General features: G+C 40.9%; 1 protein-coding gene across 3 annotated transcripts in view; it reads right to left on the bottom strand.

The window, feature by feature from the left end:
• The window catches only part of EPHA4 (EPH receptor A4), an 89,024-nt gene that overhangs the window by 9,184 nt on the left and 62,680 nt on the right, over positions 1-17,160 (bottom strand). For all 3 annotated transcript variants that reach the window (XM_052685791.1, XM_052685790.1, XM_052685793.1), the window contains 7 exons: positions 12,147-12,271; positions 10,819-10,978; positions 9,668-9,779; positions 4,444-4,502; positions 3,573-3,686; positions 3,206-3,391; positions 90-151 (listed from right to left, as the gene is read on the bottom strand). In XM_052685791.1, coding sequence (XP_052541751.1) covers positions 90-151; positions 3,206-3,391; positions 3,573-3,686; positions 4,444-4,502; positions 9,668-9,779; positions 10,819-10,978; positions 12,147-12,271 — 818 coding nt within the window. The remainder of the gene's footprint in view (positions 1-89; positions 152-3,205; positions 3,392-3,572; positions 3,687-4,443; positions 4,503-9,667; positions 9,780-10,818; positions 10,979-12,146; positions 12,272-17,160) is intronic.

Here is a 17,160-nt window from a genome sequence, read left to right on the forward strand (position 1 = left end):
TGTAAAACGGAACCAGAAGAAGAAAACAGAAGACAGAAGATGCTTCCCAGTATAAAATTTCCTTGGCTTATTATGAAGAAATCACCTACCCGGAGGAAGGCATCCAAGGAGCCGTTCTCCATGTACTCGGTTATGATCATCACCGGTTTACCTAGAGAGTGCAGAAAGAAAAACACAATTCCTTGACCAACACTGATGTTAATGGGATAAAAATGGGTTGCACATTATTTTACAGCCAAGACACCTGTCCTGCACAATCTAATTTAATTTGAAAACCACCAAGCTCACGCCTCAGCTGTGGGGAGCAAATGAATAAATATTACAGGTTGGGGACATTAAAATGGCCCCATCTGGAAGGTTATCTCTACAGATGACTCACTGACAAGGTCTTCAACTGAAGTGGCTCCCAGACTCTAAGGAATATATGAATTGATAATCAAGAGCTAGGAAACAAAGATCTGTTCAAACCTGACAAAGATCTTTAGTGTAATTAAATTGCTTGCAGAAAAGAAAGTCTTCCTTTTCCAAAATAGAATTCATGAATGCTTTGGTCTCCCCGTCTCTTTCGAAAGATCAACGCTTTAGGCAAGTTAGTAGCTGTCAGCAGCTACAAGGTACTCAAAGACAAGGAAGCAAAATACAGACAATTCCTCTCAACTTTCCCCGTCTCAAATTTGTATCGTGTATCTCTTGTTATTTATGAATGAGCCAAAGCCATTTGCTTCATGAAGTCAACCACGGGAAAAATGATTCAATGAAATGTGTCATATGTGGGGCACAGAGCTTCAGCAGCATTCAGTTTTCCATGCTGCAATACAGAGAACCAACTCTGGGCAATCCGATGAGAGATGTGATGCAAGTTTGCTAACATGGAGATGCTTTCTAGACATTCTGCTACCTAAAAGTAACACCAGATATATAAGTAATGCTTGATGTTGCCTTAAGAGCTTTACAAAGTCATATGATGCTGAAACTGGGAACAGGTACATACAAGTAGCACTAATTATTTAAATGGGTTAATTATAGTCCATATTCAGCATCTGGACAGTTGCAGAAACAGGTCTAATATCAACTCCATTCTAAAATTGAGTAGCAAGAGATATAAAGAAGTGATTTGTCAAAGGCACAATGGCAAACACACAGTCCCAAGACAAACACTGTCAAATCCACCTGAAGGGAACTCCAGGCTGGCACAGTAGCCAATTGTTTGCTTCAGCTATCGGAACTATTGAGTTTCTTCCTACATAAAACAAAGTGCCCAAGAGAAACTTAGCTTTTGTACTTATTACAGCAGCATATTTTGGTCACAAGCAAACTGGCACGTTTGCCTATGAAATGCCAGTCTGGTAGCTGAACCCTTTCTGATTTGCATGAACAAAGCAAAGGAGAGATAGTATGACATAAAGCAAACTATTCTGAATGTAGGGCTTAGTGACCTTTAAGGAAAGAGATGTGATAAAACAAAATCCTTCATTCACCTTTGCCAGCATTCTTGGGTAAAAAGAGAAAAAACTCCAACCAAATCTGCATACGTCGCTGTTTCATTTATCCTTTGCAACTGTGACCAGAACCCTTCCACTGAACAAATATAGCTAAATGAGTTTTAATTAACCTTCCTCAATCAAAAGGCACTATGTCAACACAGAAAGGAAGAAAGGGAGACTCTTTCAGTGCATTAACACGTAATTTCATTACTCAGGCACTTCTTTAACAGAGTACAGGGAAAAAGAGAGGAGAAGTTACCATCAGTGAGTCAATTATTAAAGTACTTGACTAGCAGCCAATAATGTATTCATGGTTTTTTGCTGCCTCTCTCCCCTCAACCCCCATCCACTCCACTATTTATCTCACTTTTTAATTTTCAGTTTATTAAATGCATTCATTTATCACAGCATTCAGAAAACCTATGGAGAAATTGAGATAGATGCCTTCTTAAGTAGCCCTGTTTACTGAACACACCAGCTCTGAGGTAAGCAAGCCGGCTTGGTGCAGGAGCAGTGCTTGCTGTGAGCAAGGCAATGAAGCGTTCCTGGGTCAGGCTGCCACCTCCTCAGTGAAATTTCTAATCATTTTAATCAGTGACAACTGCATTATGCAAGTACATTTAGTCATTTATAACTGCTAGAGCTCGAACAGCTAAGGGAGGGTTCAAGCTAGGGGGGATTCAACATAAAAATTCTCACATTGCCTCTTTTACAGAGGAGAAGGAGCACCAATGTCTAGAAACATAAGTAGAGCAAGCATTCAGATCTTGCTTTAGCAGCAGCTTACAAGCTTACTGTTTGCTTTCTTTGCTGCCCTAGAATGAGGCTCTATATATTCAAAGGGTCTTTCAGGATTAGCAACCTGTGTGAGGTTTTGCCAACATGCTACCTAGTGCACTTGGAGTACAGACAATAACCACACCATCTCAGTGGCACTTTATGAAGTCACACCCGAGTGCATCTGTCTCACAGGTGTATTTTCAGTTCTACCCTGGAAATAGAATTCAGTAAGCTCTGCCACTCTTTTTCTAAGGCAGGGTTCATGGCACAGTGAATGACAACAGACTTAAACACACAGACAAACACACACAAAAAACGAGAAAAGAAAAAAAAAACTAAAAAAAACCAACAACACAAAACAACCAAACAAAAAAGATCAGCCAGGTAATTCTTACAGAGAATTATCACACAATCACAGAAAACAAATAAGCAAGTTTCACACTAAAACAGACAACTTCATTTCAAAGGCTTGCTCCTTACATCTGTGCTTTGTACCTTAAACACATGACTCGTTAGTTTTGTTTTGGTATTTTTCTCCCAATTATTTTAAATTCTTTGCTCACCATCTGCTTTTGCCTATCCTGTAACAATCAGCTCAGGCTAGCAAAGATGTGAAAGATGCCTGCTTGGCATAGCAAGAAGGGGAAAAAAAGCCAACCCCTACCATATTAATTCCCCCTACAAATCTTCCACAAGCTGCCTACAGATAGAATATCAATTGAAACCATAAAACCATTTACAGCTGACAACAAGATTAATGACTTGTCCTGCGCTGATTTCCTCCTATTAGCTATCAGTGGATCTGTTCCATCTGTCACTTCACAGGAAAGACGGCATAAACAAACAACAAAAAAAAAGAAAGAAAGAAAAAGAAAAAAACCAACCACTCTAATTTCCCAGTGACTTCCAAATTGGCCTTGTCATGAAAATGACCTACTTACATTTAGTAACAACACCTTCCAAGTGGATGATATTGGGGTGGTCAAATTGTCCCATGATGCTGGCCTCACTCAGGAAGTCTCTCCGCTGTTTGTCAGTGTAACCAGCTTTTAGAGTCTTGATAGCCACGCAGATCTCTCTTTTTCCTGGAACTTTCAGTCGTCCACTGCATACTTCACCAAATTCTCCTTAAGGAAAAAGCCACAAGAAATCCATGGTCATGAGCATGAAGCATGTGCTTTTATTGCCAAAATGTTACAGCAGTTCATTCTGGGGAACTGTCACACAAAGATCAAAGGACCTCACATTTCCAAAAGCAAATTTAAAACTATATTTACTGCAAAAAATGCAAAAAGTTCTGGCACTTACCCACACCAATAACTTTCTCAATCTTTATGCAGGAGGCATCAATTTCTTTGGCAAATTCCCTCACGGCTTGATTTGGATCCTCATATGTAAAAGGATCCACATATGTTCTGACACCTGCAAGGCAGAAATGTTTTATTTGAAGTCACTGATCTACATGCTGCTGAACACAGAACATATGAGACTGAAGTCTTAATGATATACAACAGCAAAAGTCTGCACAATAAAAGTGTACAGTAAGCCAGGAATGACTGATTAGAGAAGGAAGGACTTAATGTATTTTTCCTCAGTGTACATTTTTTTAATTATTTCCCAATACTGACTTAACCAGGCTTTTGCCAATAAATTAGTTTCATAAATCACTGCCATTTTAAGAGGCGATCAGCCTGGCTATACACCTGTAAGAATAAAACACATCACATTTCCTTTTTTGGGAATCAAGCAATTCTAAGACAGGTCCCAGGTTTGGTACACAGATGACTGATATGGAAGTAGGAGCAGCATTCAGTCATGGAATGAAGGCAGCAAAGCTCACATCTCTTCTCCCGCAGGACCGCCTCTTGCCCATCCAAAACCTGCCTTAGCAAAATATTGTGGGGAAAAACCATGTCTAGACAGCACTAGCCAGGAACAGAAATATTTCAGTGGAAATGAACAATGGAACAATTTCGTGAACTTTTCTCCCAGCTCAAAAAAGTTTTACACAGATTCTTCTATTTTTCCTGTTACTAAAGCATCTAATTTTGAAAGAGGATGGATGCAAGTAAGGAAAACAGAAACACATTCATCTCAAGAGGAATGTCATCCCTTATTTGCCTAACATCAGAACATGGGACATGTTTTCTGAACCAAATCAAGCACCACTGCCTTTTACCTTGGTTCAAATGCTTCTCCTCATCTGCCTCTTGTTTAGCCTTACTGTATTTGCTGCGCCTGTCAGAACAAAACAACAAAAAAAGGGCATTACAGTTCAAATACCTTACTTTGAGACAAGCTCTGTCTTCTTGACCTGTTTGCACATGACAGAACCTGTGCTCAGCAGCTTCCCTACAACAGCTCATGACACAACTTTCCAGAGGAGTAACAGACTCCTCAAACTGCTGTTAGTGGCATCAGCAAAGCATCCAGGGAAACACAGACCTCTGTATTTGCATCTCACATTTAAACAAAGAAAGCCTGAGTTCCAGCTACCTTCTCTTCAAATGTACATTTGCAATGCTGTGCAAAATGGGTGCTAATTGCTTTTTAGCACTACCATATATAGATCAAGCCGTTACAAGGGAAGTGTTTTGGTAGACTGATTTTAAACCTAATTAGGCAAATGCCAATACCAACACCCTTCTCCAACTGCAAATTTAAAGAAGGAAGCAGTCTATTAACATAGAAATCAGTATGGTGGGGAAAAAAAAAAACCCTATCACAAATGCAGGTCCGGAAGAATTGTTTATTCTTTTAATCACTGCACAGTTGACTGAGATAAAGAACTCTGGTTGCAAAGCTCTTCTGATAAACTTGAGTTGGATTCAATAATGCACTACATTATGTTAATCCTATAGATTATTATTTTTACACTTACACATATGGTTTTGTATCCAGTTATGTATTTAATTAGTTCAGCTTTAAACATCAATGGACAAGTTGCATTCAGAAAAGTTAACACAAAAGGTTAATCTGATAGGGAGGATATTGAGGAGCCAGTTCCAACAGTTGTGTACTGAAATTTGAAGCTCTCCAGCCTCTAATGATAAGTAAGTAGAGATATTTGATTTGAGGTACTCATGGAAAATTCAAAACCAGGCATAAGAACAGACACTGACAAAGAAAAGGCATTGCTGTTGCTTACTCCTCAGCAAGCTTGGTCCACTCTAAGTCAGAAGCAAATCAGACCCTAGTTAGCTACTGTCAGGAGTCTGGGCTGGAGTGAAGACAGAAAGAAAATGGAGAAACCGATCCCCTACAAAGGGCAGTGAGACTGGCACTGCCTGCAACATGCAAGCTGCTGCCCAGGGTGGAGCAGGAGCCCACTAGGCTGCTGGGGTGAACTGGTTAGGCCTCTGAAATGGGTCGAAGAGGAAAATGGGAGTGGATGAGAGAAAGGCTACCAGCAGATATAAGTTAGAAGGGGTTAACATTTGGAGAAAACACGACTTTAACAGTCTCAGTTTCAGCAAATCTTCCAAGTTTCACTGTTCCCCTCCTGCCAGCAAAACGTTTCTGCCCATTAGCAAGAAGCCTCTCCTTCCTGCCCTGCGCCTGGCCTGCGGGAATGGCAGCTTCCCATTGCTCTCAGCTAACAGGCCACGTCCCAGCCCTCGTCTCTGCAACCTTTTGGTGCTGGCGGTTAAATAAGACCTATAAATTACTCACGAGCAGAAGGAAACAGATTTGGTTCAACATACTAAGACTACCTGATGTTTGAACCAAGCCTTACAGCCCCCAACAACATCAACACACCTTGTGTTCAGACATAAAAATGCAAGTACACATCCAACCTTAAGTGGCTGGGAGCTTCTTATCTTGATGAAAGTCAGTTAAAAACAAATGGCTCCAAATCACAGAGAGCTTCATTAAAAACCACTCTGGATCCAAACACCAATGTAAACTATTTTTTTGCCTGAGGACTTGCAGCACTGGTGCAACAGAGCTGAGCAAAGCAGGACTGCTCCCTGCTACTGAATGGAATAAGGAGGGCAAATCTCACCAAGTGTCACGCAAGGCCAGGTCACTAAGAAGACTGCAGAGATGAGACTGGTATAACAGCCTCAGAGGAAAGAAAAAAAGAAGAAAAAAATCCCTCAAGATTCTGCATTTTAAGCAGGATCCCTTCAAATTCATAGCATTACTCTTCAGATACAGATGGAAAAACTAAAACACAAGCAGGTTTGCACGAATGTCTTTTAAGGATGTGAAGATGCTTTTAATCTTATTTTTAAATAAGATGGTCCTAACAACAGATGAAAATAACTCCCCCATGAAAACCCAAAGAATCCAAAGTGCAAAAAGCAGAGGGAAACAAAGGGATTACTGTTCAAGCAATATAATTGTAGCTTATTAACTTTAAATAATGCCTTCCAAACCAACCACCTACTTCCACTTCTGCCCCTGTCACCTGGTGACCTTTCCTGGCTGGCCCACGGCAGGCTTCTCCTGTCTGCCATTGTCTCCAGGCTGCCCAGCCTTCGTCAGCCTTCGTCCCCACGCCATGGGGCAAGCGGGCAGCTGCTCGGGGCAGCTCACCTGAATGGCAGAAGGGAGCCTTTGTCACAGGCTTGAATTCCCTAATTACAGGGATTTGGGTGGTGGTGATTAAATAGAGGTATTCAGGAAAAGAACACAGAGGCTTTCAGAAGCTGCAGGGGTCAGAAGCATAAGGAAACCTACAGGTGGGGCCTGGAGATACAAAGGGGGAAGGTCTGTGCCCAGCCAGAGGCTATTAGCACACACTGGGGTGAGGCAGCAGGGAGCCTGTGCGCCAGCCAGCACTGCATTTCCACCTTCCCACCCAAAACAAGAGAGCTGCAGTATGCAGCGCTCAGGCACCTGGCTGGTGGAGCATGCTGAGCCAAAAGCAGGAGCAAAAGAGAGGCATTTGTATTCAGCTACCTTTGTGAAGCACATGGTAAAGGAATCTGTCACAAGAATTTCTGATCGAAACTTTTGGATGGCCAAAGGATTCTGTACAGCCAACTTACTCCGGTCAGTGCCCTCCAGCAAGTGGCTCTTACTGTTTTACACTTCCCCAAAACTTCCTTTAAAACTCTATTTTGAGTACTTCAATTTTATTTCTTGTTCCTGTAGCATAGGACTTAGAAATGTTTGCACTCCTGCTGTATCACTCTGTCCATTTTAACCTCAGTAAACTGAAACATTGAGGCAGATTAGTTCTCACATTGACACAAACAGGTTGGAGGACAGACCAAAGCAGCTTGAGCTGCCTGAAGGCAAAGTCCTTTGACAAATTCAGTTGAAAAGATGAGTTTTGGGATTTGAGTAATTGCTTGAATGCTAAATAATGCTAAATCAGTAATAATAACCCAGGGTTCAAAACTGGACATCACGAGCATATGTCCAGTTCCTACATTTGGCACACGGATGCGGAGAGGCCATGTCTACAGGCCAAAGCACCATTCTGATTGTACAAATGTGACTTCTAGGTCATGGAAATATTACCAAATCTCCTCACGGGGACTTTATAGACAAAGAAACATTTTCTCAGCTGAAGTAATTTTGGAACAAAGTATAATTATTTTGCTATTAACTTCAGCTGGTACAGGAACATCATGAAATGTCCCCAAAGCGCACACCTCTAAATGACATTGGTAAAGTGGTTAAAATCATTTGTGTAAAAGTGAATATTAAAACAGATTCTGTTTATTGAGAACTACTTACAGCTACTGGAGAGCAGTGTATTGAGGAAGGCTATTAATTAACACAGCACATTAGTATGCACAGAGCAGTTTCACTGCCCTAGTATTTCATTCCTCTTGCTGTCTTTCCCCTTCCATAGCCTCCCTGAGACCTGCCAGTAAAAAGCTACGGGACATCTCTGAATCCATTACCACCAGACCACTTCTGCCACCTCCAGTGCCTGGACCAACCTTACTTCTCTACTGCTCACCTCCTCTTCCTCTTTTTTCTTCTTTTTCTTTTTTGTCCAACTTAAACACTTGTGGGGAGAGAGAACCAAACAGACAGCCTGAATGGAGAGAAGACCTGGTTGAGCAGGCATCCCCTCCAGCAAGTCTGTGAGCTACCTGGCTCCTGGCAGCCTTTCCTTTGACAGCTTTATGGCCAATACTAAAGAGAATCAATATGAGGGCAAGGGGTTGACATTTCATTTTCTAAGAAGTGATCCATTGAGGGCCAATCACCAAGCAGTGTTTATCAGCCTTGAGAAGTGACAATTTTTTTATAGGGGGAGGAGGGAAAGGAATCATCTCAAAGCAACTCGACAGGCTCAATTCTCCAAGGTGGCGACTCATAATTAGAAATCCAATGTATCCTGCTATCAATCCTGCCTTAAATAATGAAGTGATCAATAAAAGCAAAAGGGAGATTAAGTCATCAAGCTCAGTGATGCTATTTTCTGTTGCAACGGCTTTTAATAAAACTGTCTCTCTGCATTACGTTTTCATATGTTCTGCTCTTCTTACTGCCAGCATGGAGGCTTTGAGGTGAACACCCACAGAAAGCTATTACAATGCTTGACTACGTTCCAGATATTATAACCATAGTGACTTAACTGCTCTTTAAGTCAATTTAAGGTAAGAGAGTAAATCAAGAGGAGTTTGTGCACATTTATAGCTGATGCCATTAAACTGATCATCAGAGATTGACAAAACTTGTGTCCCTCAGATCCCACGCATCAGATGCAGAAACGATATGTCCAATTTTATCTCTGAATTAAACTGAAGCAAAATCATGCTGATCTTCTTAAATGACATTGAACACTAAGTTGAAGACAGAAACCCACTGTGTTTCTGCTACACTGTCCTCCCATTTGCAGGGCTGCTCTTGATGCAGTATTTGAATGGGGGGGGGGGAATAAATACTTGGCAGATTATGGTTCTGCTTTGATCAAGTAACCATCGACTCATTCTGTTTACGGCCTATGATACCGAATGACTGTAGCTTCTGTTTTACACTCATTTCCCCACACACTGGAAGGACTAACCCAAAGGTAATATAGATTCATACAGATTATGAGAAAATCACAAGAACGGCAGCCTGACAGCTTAGTTCACAACAGTGTGGTTGTTTATTCCCTGTGTACCAGGAGTCAGTCCAAAAAATCTACTATACCATATCCATTAAACTTAACTTCAAATTACACTAACCACAAATCTCTAGCTGGCTTGATTCTCCATGCCAGTTATTGGAATCAGCTTTGCTTTTCAAGAGCAAATAGAGCTGGAACTATTGCTATTACATCACATGCGCTGTGATACAAATGTTGAGAAGATCAAAGCTACATGGGAGAAGGCTTGTAATGCAAATGTACTGTTTATGATGCTAATCAAAGAATTTAGCTTTGTTTGGAGGAGACAAAAAGCTCCCTCATGAAAGAAATAGGGAGAGAGAGAAGCTTAAGTTCTTACCTCCTGCTGATGACAAAGGCTGCAATGAGAATGACCACAAGAACAACACTGCCAGCCACTGAAACAAGCAGCACTGTGGGATTGGTACCATCGCCAATGATGGGGGAAGGAACTGGAAACCAAAACGATAGCATTAGTGTCAAACAAACTCAAAAAAATCAACCTAGGAAGCACGCAGTGAGCCCTTCTGTCCTTTGGAGGCAGTTTATAGTCCCACTCAAATCTACTTTCATACCATTATTATATAGTCATTTGACACAATTTTCCAAGAGAGCCCTAATTAGCTGAGACACGATGTTTGATAATGATTTTGGGAAGTTCAGTTCACTGGGAACAGGGACTCATTCTCCTTCTTTCTTTCGGTGTTGCTCAGAGGGTATAATGGCTATTTCTTTTCACCTTCCTAATTGCTTTTCACTGTTCTCTTTCTTTTTCTCTCAGTGGGGACAGATGATCACTCCCCAACTGATAAGAGAATAAGTTGTCTTAAAATGTCTTCTATCTTCCTGCTGGATTGATTATTTTCAGCTGTTAACATCCTGAAGGATGTTGCCACTGACTGGCATGACCTTAAATAGATTTAAACAAGCCCCTTTCCAAAATAATACAGGCTTGGTCACATCGCCTTCCTGACACTGAAAGTAAACATTCTGGGGGGAAATCTGCATGTTCCCTCGACAAAAAGAAAGGCTGTACAGACAACATAATTCAAGCATTCTGTCTCCACACGACTGTGCAAGGGCAAATGCAAGTATGAGAGCTGATGTTGGACATCTTACTGATCTATGCCAATAGCTTGCAAAAGGTATTAGATGCTCAAAAAACATGTGCAAACATCTACATTTACATTTAACAAAACAGGTACATAAATCTCTCCAGCATCGATGGCTTCTAAATATTTACAGAGCTCGTGTCTCCTCCTGCCACACGGAAGTACTGTCATTGTTAGTGTTGAGAATATATCCGAATGGATGTTTAAGGTCAGATTTGCCACATTTTTAATAGTCATGTGGCCATGGAGGAACGCTTTCCCAGAATAAATATACTATAATCTAGGCAGCCAACACACTAGGAAACTCTTCATATGCAGCTCAGTTACATTTCCACTCTTCACTCAAGGAAAAGAAAGACATCAGCAGGCATGTTATTACCTGTGTTAGTTGTGAACTCAAACGGCCCACTGAAGTCTCCGTATCCTGCTGCTGTCCTGGCCCGCACATGAAATACATATGAAGTTAGGGGGTTCAAACCTTTGATGTCAGTATTCCTGGAGGCTGTCTTCACAATGCGATAGCTGCGCTCGTTTTGGTCCTAACAAGAAAAGAACACAGTGGTGATCCAAGTAAAAATGCCTCACTGCACCGTGAACCATGGAATCCCACTTCCTTGCCAAAAGGATGATGAAAGAATATGAGTAACAACCATGGAATTCTCAAAATACGTCCCGAGGGCTGCTGCTGTCCGCCTTGCTCAATACCCCCAGCACTGAGCAAGCCAAAAAAGGAGTGATAAGATGGTAGGTGTGATGCTCATATATCACTGATTACTTAAGAAATCACACAATGAAATCCTTTGGAAAACAGCCAAGCCTTCAAATATGAGCCTCCTGATGAGCAAACGTTTTACTCATTGGCACTCTCTTTTTCTTCCTACAAGCCAGAAGCCATATAAAAAAACTGATAATAGAGTTAAAAAAAAAAAAAAAAAGGCACAGAAAATGTCTTCCAGAAAGCCCAGTCTTTAAAATTATTTCATTTTTGTCTGGAAAATCCATCAAAAAATGAATTAATCTACCTTCCCTGAAAATCAGTTGCCTTTTCCTGTTTGTGTTAGGGAGGCAAGTAAGTGATTACCTTTATTAAAAGGAAAAAAAAAAAGTATGCATGTGTGTGAGAGAGAGCATGTGAGCAAGAGCAGGAAATTGTTCACTTTTGCAAAGGACCTTCAAAGAAAATAGCCTTTTCCATAGTTCCATAGCTGAGAAGTTATTTGTAGGAATAACTTCTCCTTCTAACATGGAAAGTATGAAGAATGTAATTTTCTTTCCTTATTCTCTATTAAAAGCCATCCAGCCCACACCATCACTTTGAAGCAGAACCTATTGGCAAACAGATTGTATTATTATTACTGTCTTATATGCTTCATTATTATACTTCTGTCTATGATGTAAAACTAAAGTCTCACTTCTGCCCAACATTATTGATTCTCATTATAAACACGCTTGCTACAAATGCTTAATTCCTAGGTAAGAAAAAATAACAAAATAGACTCATGCCATACAGCTGCAACAGCTGATGAGTCTTATTATGTCAAGCAACCATTCAAGTGTATGAAATCCTTAACTGAATATTATTAAATTGAATCTAGTTGGTTTCAAATGATGGAATTCTATCTGGAAATAACACCGAAACTGAACAAAGTAAAAAGTTCTCCCCAGATCCAAACAGAACTCCTTGTTTGTCTATTTTTTTAACAGTACCTTTTCATAGTATTTGACTTCGTACTCCAGGATGACTCCGTTTGGCCTGTCAGGTTCCAGCCATGCCAAGGCAACACTGTGCCTCGTTATCTCTTTAGCCTGGATCAATGCAATTGGGGATGGTGCTGACAAGGAGAAAAAAAAAAAAAAGAAAGAAGAAAAGCAATAATTTATTTTTAATGAGGCAAATTTTTTTTAATTGCAACATAAGCAGTTTCAGAAACTGTTTTTCTTGTGTGGGAGTTGAAAGTATTTAGTATTTTTCTTGTTTTCTCCAACAAAACTGCATTTAATTTCTAATAAAGCTCGTTCTTGGATTCTGAGTGATACTAGACAGGTAAGCTTTGGACTAACAGATTCTGCCTTATTTTTTTTAACCTTTGCTAGGCACAGTGCATAGACTTGTCTTCATGTTCTGGTCCACAATGATTCTCCTCTTCCATCTCCTGAAATTAATTGGCGTCACTTGATTAGCTATTCGTTCTACAAGAACTGTGAAATTTCTGAAGGACTAATGTCCTTCCACCCTGAGAAAAGTTTGCCTCTGAATTTACAGCCTCCCACGAAAACCAGGAAACTCATCTTTCAAAGAGTCTGGGCCACTTTGTGCTTCCTGATTTGCCCTTGTGCCCTTGTTTGTATACAGTGTCTGCAAACCAAGGCCAGATTTTGGCTCTGATCGCTCCTCCCTTGTCAGAAGATATTGGAGATCAGTCCCCATGCATGAAACTGGCATAACCTGGTCCTGCCCCATGTGATACCATATGGATGTGATGAATAAAAAAAGCAGGATGGCACTGACAAGGAGAAAGGCTGCATGCTTTCTGGGAAAACTCTACTTATCAACAAGCTTTACTCAAAGATCCTTTAAACTGTATCTACGTGCAGTAATAAGGGCTGCAACAAAGATGATAATGGAAAACATCTCACTGTGCACCCTGCACTTTCAATAGAGCCCCTGCTAATGCTGAAGTTCAGGTTTTTGGCTGGTGGGAGGACAATGCCATCTCCCTTTGACTGTGACAGCAGCAGGCTCACGGCTGTGCTGGGGGAACAGGTTTTCCAAAGATTTATGAACACGGCTGCCCCTCTCTTGCTGTTGTGTTGCTGTGTGGTCACGTCTCTGGCCAGCTGTTATCAAGCTCTTTTGATGCTGACAATAGCTGGTATAAATGGCAGAATCCCCAGGGATAAGGAAGGACATTCATGAAATTTTTAATCTTATCTAACAAAGCTGTCCTGTATAACCAGAGATTAGGGGTCTTCCTAAATTGAATATATTTCTTCTTTTGTCTCTTGAAGCTGGAGACATATTGATCTTTTTTTTTTTTCTTTTTTCTTTTTTTTTTTTTTCCCCATTTTTCCCTTTCTTTTTGTTTCTTTTTCTACCCTGAACTTTGGGACGAGAATCCATGAAAGCGTTAACGCTTCCTCTCTTTAAAGAGAGGAAAAAGTATCCTTGAAACACATCTCCTTGAAAACTATCTAGAAAGACAAATAAATAAAACAGTCACAATAAATGAAAGGAAAATTGAATGTTGAAAGCCTCAAACCTACTTGACCATATCAGACAGTTCTGATGGAAGTGAAAATAACCAGCAGACGCCACAAAGTCACAAAAGGGTGTCTCCTCTTGATGTGAAACCATCAGGGAGCTGCTTCCTGATTTACTATTTGACAGTTTGGCATCTCTGTTAGAAATGCCTCCAGAACCTTTCTCTCTTTTTTCTTGCCTGTCTCTCACATGCAAAGGCAAATACTGGCTGACAGAGGAGACTATAAACACAGCCAACAGGGAGGATCCAGGTGTGCTCCATCAAGTTGTATCTGTGGCATGACTGCAAACCTCCTTAATAATCTCACAGATCCTCAGCAGAGGACTTTTTTTTCCCCCTTGCAGTAAGAACACTGCTCAGCTAATAAATTAGAAATCGGGTTTGTTACCCTACACCACACATGACGTTACTGATAAACCAACCGGAGAGCAATCTGCTTAGTTAATCCGTGCTTCATGCAGGGCAGACAGGCAATTCTTTTTACCAAGAATCTTCCACTTATGCCATACTGACCTCAGGATTTGCAAACAGAAAGTTCACTTTCCTTCCTTCATCCTCTTTTTTACCCTCCCCAGTTTTCCATTTCATTTCTGCATGCTTTTAGATTGGAATTTACCGAATCCTTCAATATTGGGCTGGTAAGTGCTGTACGAAAACACATTTCTACTCTGCTGTAAAATGGCCGTTTACCACCCAAGAATATATATTAACTTCCACTGCTGGTGGAAGACGATCAGGTTCATAGTTTCAAATGTGCTTCCTCGTATCTCTCAAAAATGGACAGCTGATGTAAGGCACTACTCCATACAGCAATAAATGTGCTTCTGGCCTCTGGGACAGGAAAGAGCTTGAACATCAATTCCTTTCTAAATTCTCACTATGAGAATTGTAAGAATTGACCTACTTCCACCTTCCTGTCCCTTGCATCTGTCAAACATTAATCATTATGCAACTTTATCCTATTTTAAATCTATTTTTCTGTCTCTGCTGATGACCAGTTTCCTTCCCAGTTTTTGTTTTGGCTGTATATCCTGATTCTCCATACACTGCAGAAATCCTCAGTGTTGAAGTCCAGCTACGGGACAAAGGAATATATGATAAGAGGCCATCTAGGAGGCCGTCAGCATTTCTGCAGTACAGACCTATACTGGTCTATCCTACAAAATAGCACCTCAAGGATCTTGAGGAAATGGGCTGATTAACCACAGTTACTATAGTTGTTATTTGTGTCTTCCATGATCCACCAGATGGCCAGTCAGTAGAAGGCCACACCAGAAGACAGGCCTTCTTAGACAACACCAGCTCTGGGTCTCCTCAGTCCTCTACACACAGAAGGCCTCAGCAGTGTGGTGGACAAACAGGACATCACCATGCCAGCTCATCACAGCAATCCCTGCAGCAGGAACAGCCCTCTGCGTGAGCTCGTGCAAAATATTTACATTCTTTGTTCTTCTGCCTTATACCTTCAAATGGCCTTTTAGGGATGATGTGAAGATAAACGTGTAACAGATTGTAAAATGATTCTTTGATCACGAGCAGAATCAGAGGCAGAAACTTCTCTTATATGTGCATGGACAACTGTTCATTATAGACACACATTCCTACACAAAACACATTGTGGACAGCCTGACCCAAATGAGCAGTGTACGCAACTAAGACGTTCACAGAAAGATCCCATAATACTTTTCCCTTCAGAATGGAAGGCCTCTTTGTCTTTCACCTTTTGCACTTTCTTCTTCCCTACTCCCTGATATTTAGAAAGGAATACTTAGCAAAACTTTGTTTCCCAATTATCACTGCTTGTAACAGCAAATTATTCCACTCCACGTGCAGGCAGAGTACGCAGCACAGCAGTGCCACCAGAGCAGCCCACTTCCCAGGGAAGAATGATGAGGCATCTTGGTATTCCAAGGGGGTCCCCTTGAACAAGCAGAGAGTGTAACTTTCTTAGTTCAAAGCTCAGCAGTTCCTCTCCCTCAAAAAAAATCCACTCCCTACTGATGTGAATGTTGCAATTTTCTTTTATCTACTTCCTCAATAACCTGCCATTAAACACCTACTAGTAGTTTTATTACTGCAGTTCTGAGCTTGTGGCCTACAGAGAGAGAAAGAGGCACAGATGTACTGCAAAAACTTCACCCAAATGCCATAAAGTCATATCCCAAGGCTAGTAAGTGCTGAATTATAACCGTTTTTGTGGCACTTTAAAGGATGGAAATGGCAGTGTCAGTTTTTCATTACCGGTTCAAATTAAGGGGGAGACGGGGGGGGAGGGGGGAGAGGAAAGAAAAGAGCTAACTAACTAAATAAATGAATAAATAGATGCAACAAAGTCTCTGGCATGTAGGCCATGAGTGAACACAGCTCTTGACGAAACTACACAGAACGCAAGTGCTCGCACATCACAGATACACAATGCCCGGTCTTCTAGTGAAGATGCCTTCTTAACCACAGCAGGGTTTACTTTCCACTCCCCATGATTTGAATTTAAATGGATCATGTTTACTCAAGGGGTCTTTCACTGATTGAAAAATATACCCACAGTTTGTACATTATCTCAGCTACATTCAAATAACATATTTAAATTTAATTACTTGAAGCTTAGGGGTTTTCATGCTTTTCTTTTTTCCCTCAATTGCACACAACAACACTTATTTGTTCTTATCAATGGCCATGTGCTTTGTCAAGCATCAAAATTAAATGCTTGAAAGCACTAATGATGTTACTGTGATTAGGGGTTTTTACCTTCCAGGGTAGATACTAAAAGCCTGCTCCATTATTAATTACTTTATAAAAAAGAAAGATTTCTGAGAATCTCACACTGAAGAGAAGTCCTTTAGAAATCAAAACAAGAAAATAAAAGATCTTGTACTAATTGGAACAAAGCATTTAAGGAAACCTGGCACATTCTGTGTTTTCTCTTCAAATATTTACTTTGCAATACCGTGGGTTTTCTGCATGGCATTTTGTAAATTATATTACCAAATAATCTCACAGCAGGAAAAGGATATACAGCACAGAGAATCAAATATGTTTTTAATCGGTTCTAAAGACCATGTTCTCCAGGCCAGATTCTGACACTTCTTTTCATGTAGGGAGCCACTTATTCTCCTAACTGCCGCAGTTGCTTTAAATCAAGCGTGGGCAAAAGCACCCAGCCCCTCTCAGCTACACGTACCAGCCTAAATGACAAAGAAAGCAGCTCTGCCCCTTCCAAAAACCCCAGTCCTCCTTCTTACCGTGCCCAGGCTGCTCACCCCACCTCCTGCCCAGTCAGATCACTACAATCACTACTGCACCCCTTACTGGAGCACAGGGGTGGCGGTGCTCCCACCAATCCCTTGCAAACAACAGAGAAAATTTTACCACGACCACATTTCCAAACATATGTATAGCATATGCGTAACCCATATACGCGCATAAGGATGAGCTCTCGAAAGGTTTTCACACTTGTGAAC

The sequence above is a fragment of the Tympanuchus pallidicinctus genome, unplaced genomic scaffold (genome assembly GCF_026119805.1).
Source record: "Tympanuchus pallidicinctus isolate F22 unplaced genomic scaffold, pur_lepc_1.0 scaffold22, whole genome shotgun sequence".
In the NCBI taxonomy this organism is placed as follows: domain Eukaryota; kingdom Metazoa; phylum Chordata; class Aves; order Galliformes; family Phasianidae; genus Tympanuchus; species Tympanuchus pallidicinctus.